The sequence below is a fragment of the Hakea prostrata genome, chromosome 8 (assembly GCF_041222555.1).
Source record: "Hakea prostrata isolate BN-2017 chromosome 8, UWA_Hpros_2, whole genome shotgun sequence".
Taxonomy (NCBI): Eukaryota; Viridiplantae; Streptophyta; class Magnoliopsida; order Proteales; family Proteaceae; genus Hakea; species Hakea prostrata.
The window spans coordinates 47551396-47556231 of record NC_142607.1 but is presented as its reverse complement, the minus strand read 5'-3'; the positions used below and the strand labels follow the sequence as shown (position 1 = coordinate 47556231).

General features: G+C 38.2%; 1 protein-coding gene across 1 annotated transcript; it reads right to left on the bottom strand.

The window, feature by feature from the left end:
- Positions 1–324: 324 nt before the first annotated feature.
- LOC149008271 (trihelix transcription factor GT-3b-like) lies at positions 325–3241 on the bottom strand. The gene is made up of 2 exons (XM_089167477.1): positions 2417–3241; positions 325–2303 (listed from the first exon to the last, which is right to left on the bottom strand). The coding sequence occupies exons 1-2, from the start codon at positions 2702–2704 to the stop codon at positions 1713–1715; spliced, it is 879 nt and encodes a 292-aa protein (XP_089023603.1). The 5' UTR covers positions 2705–3241; the 3' UTR covers positions 325–1712.
- Between the last annotated feature and the right edge of the window lie 1595 nt (positions 3242–4836).

Genomic DNA, 4836 nt, shown 5'->3' with positions numbered 1-4836 from the left:
CCAATGGCTTACCTTATATTTTCTCTTTATTAGTCAAAGACCTAGTATAGCAAATTATAAGATTTGTTATAAGTACATCATTAATAATGATGTTGTTTATGAAGGGTGAAAATGTATAAATTTGTTCTTGTAAAAAAAAACGTAGAAATAGATTAAGATCTTAGGGAAAACATATTTTAATCAATCATAGCATGTAAGAAAATTATCACCAACTCTCAATTTGAATCATATTGGCCAAGGACAGACATAATCATATCATTAACATAGTTCTAATAAGGAGAGATATAATACAAAAAAAATTTGTGGGGGGGGGGGTGGTGGTTGTGTGGGGGTTGGGGTGGGGGCACATAAAAATCATATTCATTTGAATAAATAGCATTTGAAATACAATATTTAGATACAAAGTACCAGAAGCCAAGGAGAAGAGTATATTCATACTACCGTAAAGTATACTCTATTGTATATGGAGATCCATTGACTTGTATTTCTAAGATAGAACCCTATTGTATAAGGAGTTATAATAGAGTCTACATGTGAAATATTTATGTTAATTTCTATTTTAGGTACATGAAGATTATGCTTTTAGATTGGAAACATGTCAAGCATCCAATCATATGGGTTCAAAAATTTTCTCGCCACGTGGGTGGAGGATCCAAACTCATTATAGTAATAGTAAAGTTTAACTTCTGATTGATTGTGGGTAAGTGATTAGCATATCAATATGACATTTCAAAGAAAACTATTAATAGACATTGGAGAAACTTCAAAATCTTTAACTGGCTAAAGAGGAAAAAATGTAACTGCATGAAACTAAACTTCTCCTTTCCTTTTTTTTTTTTTATAGGGTAAATTGAGAATATATTAAGAAGCAAGCAAGCTCAAGGAACTAGAAGAAGCTCATGCATGTTCCTATTCGAGTTGCATAAAGAATTGATGGACATTGAATTTTGAAAATGATAGGAAAGTAAATGGAACTAATAGACACTAATTAACTGATGAAAGTTACTTGAAACGATTGACTGTGTTGGGTACATCCCAAACCCTAGGAGCAGGAGGTTCCATGCAATGGAGGTAGAGCAAGAGAGTGGGTGGAGTCTTTGAAGATGCCCTAGTAACTAACCTGTAGATGGAAGACCACCTTACACAAAGAACTAGACTCACAAGGAGGAGAAATTAATTAACACCCAAAAATTATCAACTAGGCAGATATGAATATTTGATTCATCACCAGCAAAAATTTATCCAAATGAGTCTAACTATGCAACTCCATGCTTGGAAAGGATCTGTTCATGCATTAAAGAACTGGAATCTTGGCTGAAGCAAACCATTTTCTACCTAATTAGATCTAAGGTCCTTGGGTTTTCACCCGAAAAAGGGGAAAACTCCTGAGGTCCTAGGGTTTGAAAGATTGAGTTTCTAGGGCCATTCTTTACATGATATATAAGAAAGTTAGCCTAACGTGTACGCATTGAATAGGGGATCTGATTTTATCTTTTATAGGTTTAAAGAAAGTTAGTCTAACGTGTACGCATTGAGGTGTTGGTGTAAAGCAATTGAGGAAGAAGTTAACAAAGAATAATAACCGAAACACAAACTGAGGAAGTAGTCCATTTTCAAGATTAGCTAAGCTAAGAAGAGAGTTCCAAAGACAAACCTCTAAAGAAGAGTCTCTTTTGTTTCTACAGAGAAGGAATCCATGAACATCAAAACTATTACAGGTCCCTTTCTTCACGCCTTAGCTTGTTTAATAGAGCTGTGATGAGAGAATCTCTCTTCTCTGCCCTGGCTTCCTCTCTCATCTGTCTTTGTTCCTCTCTTTCTCTCCATCTTCTTTCCATCATCAACCTTTCTTTCTGCAAAGCCTCCATGGTTTGTCTCCATTCCAACTCTTTTAACCTTCCTTCCTCTTCCCTTGCCTCTACTGCTTCTCTCCATTGCACTTCCATTTGTATCTGTTGCCTCATGAAGTCCTCTATTATCTCCTGCAAATTGTTATTATTACTACTACTACCAACACCAACACCAACTCCTCCACTACTAGTTGCCGCCTTGCTTTTCTTCTTCTTCTTACCACCAACCCTATTATCACCTTCACTTTCCTCATTATCATCTTCATCATCAGATGATAGTCTCGGCCCTTTCTTTTTAGAACTGCGGCCACCAACCACGGCGGAAGATGTAGCAGCACCAGCTTCCTCTTCCAACCACAACATCCTCTGCATCCTACTTGTGAATATTGCCTGAAGCTCATTGTAGAATGGGAATTGTTGGCGCATCGATTCAGGCTCTATGGTTTCACACCCCTGGAATCACAAATTCATCATAAATCAACTTTTAGGGTACTTTTAATGAATCTATGAGATCTTGGTTTAGATTTTAATCTACGTAAACTAATACGAAAAGGGGAACTACTTACTTTGTAACGGGTGACGAGATTCTTCCACTTGCACTTGCACTGTTCAGGGCTACGAGTGTAACCCTTTTCTTTCATCTTGGTGGAGATAACTTCCCAGAGAAGCTTGTTGCGTTTTGTCTCCATGAAAGTACGATCTAGATCTGCTCTGATCGCTAAGAACTCCTTTGTTTCTTGGAGACTCCATTGAGGGAAACGATCACCTGTGTCGGCCATGTTAACACTTAGATGCTGTTGATGATAAAGATTCTGAGGATGATGAAGACGATGGTGATGATCTCTTCCTTCCATGGCTCATCAAGTTGATGAGATCAGGAGAAATTATTTAATTTCTATCGAAACCCACATGAGAAGAGGGCTTAAATTGCCTTCTGAAGAAACAAAGAGAGGGAATTATCATTTATGCGAAGGTGGTGAAAGAAAAAGAGTGATATAAAGGGATAAATTAGGTGTGAACGGGGAGTGACAACAAGAGAAGAGAATACATCTTTCTTTCTCCTTTCTCTTCTCCTGTTAGATTGGTGTCAAAGAGAGCGTTTGTCTTTGTCGTCACAGATTCTTCAGAATTCCCGATAAAGAAGCTGAGAACCCATCTTTTCTTTCTTTCTTTTTCTTCTGCAACTGTTTCTGATTTTCTTTCTTTTCTTTTCTCTCTCAAACTCATCTATCTACGCGGAAAGGAACACCTTTCTGGCTTTCTTCAATTCTCCTTCTCTCTCTTCTCCATTTGTTCCCATTGCCGCGCGTCACACTGACGTCTGAAACGCATCAACACATTTTCTCTCTCTTCTGGCCCAACTAAGATTTAACCTTAGTGGGGCCTAACAGTAGTGAATTATAACCCTGCGAATACCTTTGAAAACTTAATAATCTTTCTATCCATTGTTTTTATCGTAAAAAAATTCTCCACCCTCAGTGATAGAAGCTAATTATTAACAATGATCTTTTTACCCATTATTTTTATTCATTAAAAAATAATTTTCAAATTTAGAGGCTAAGTGTTGACATTTCACACTTGAAAAAAGAGTTAAAGAGTACCTAAGTGCTGAGATTTCACACATGAAAAAAAATTCAAAAAATAAGGTGAAGCACGGTCCCTAAAATCCAGATCCTCACTACCAGAACAATCTGTCGACTACTCATCCCCGCCCGTCTGGAAGGCCGACATGTCTGTTGGGTATCCGCCATTCAAATGTCGCCCATCCAAAGGGGTGGTAGACGAATGGCCGCCCTGCCCGGGTGGAGAGGATATTTATTGATGGCCCCCTGGCCCTGGGGCCATTGCCTTTGGGGATCTCTCTCTGTGGGCTCTGGTGGGTCTATGAGAAATTAATTTTATAGAAAGCTTGGTCTCGAAGCCATTAATGGAAACCGTGTGACGGTGAGAACAGTGCAGAACTATTGAGTTGTGTGCTTCCTTCATTCCCTGCTTGGTTATGTATGAATCTGAATAACCTCTACGTGGGCGGTCCATTGCTATATTCTGCATGGATATGAATTACTTTCGAGGATTCTCAACCGTCCGATTCTTTTTTTCTCTTTCCTGTACGGGAAAGATGTACGCTTCTGCGCTTCACTCGGTATCTACGTGGCCTACATGCAATGATTTTCCAGAAAGCCTTAGCTATGATTGGATCACTAGACTAGGGTGGGCCCAACCATTACCCATAGGATGGTTTTAATTGCGTAGATCGCACCGACATGGTTTATTGGAGATAAAAGCAAAGCTGTTACTCCTTAGGCTGTATACGCGTTTCTTGTGGGACCCACTTAAGGGAATGGATTTTTGAGAGTCGTCTGGACAATGAGATCTACACGCAGAGAGCCCCCTTGGTTTTCTCAATTATTTACATCACGAAAAGGGACAGTCCACCCTCTTTTGTTCTCTTCCTGTGGGTCCCGACCTTTGCTTGTTGTCATGTGGACATTCGTATGTGATTGTGAGTATGGGTGGAGTTGACATTTAATACACGATAAACCAAGTATCGATATTTCACGCAAAATACAATAAATTTTCTATCGGTAATTTCGATAGTGGGCGAAATCGATATTCCAAAAATCGCTGAAAATTCGATGATATCTCACAATATATCGCCGAATCAATCGATATATAGAGAATTTCGTGATATATTGTCAAAATCTTGATATTTTGGAGATTTTTCACGATTTCTCTCACGATTCTATAGCGGGATCTTCAAGTTCAATGGACAATTTTACCAATTCTGTCACAATGATTCAAGTCTTAAAAGACAATATGCCAAATGTGGTTAAGGAGGAGAATCTACATAGAATAATTCCTGCAAATAATTCAAATAGGAAGATATTTTATAGCAAAATCTTCAAAATCAATGAACAATCTTATCAATTATATCCCAGTGATTTAAGCATCAAAAGGCAACATGCCAAATGTAGTTAAAAAATAG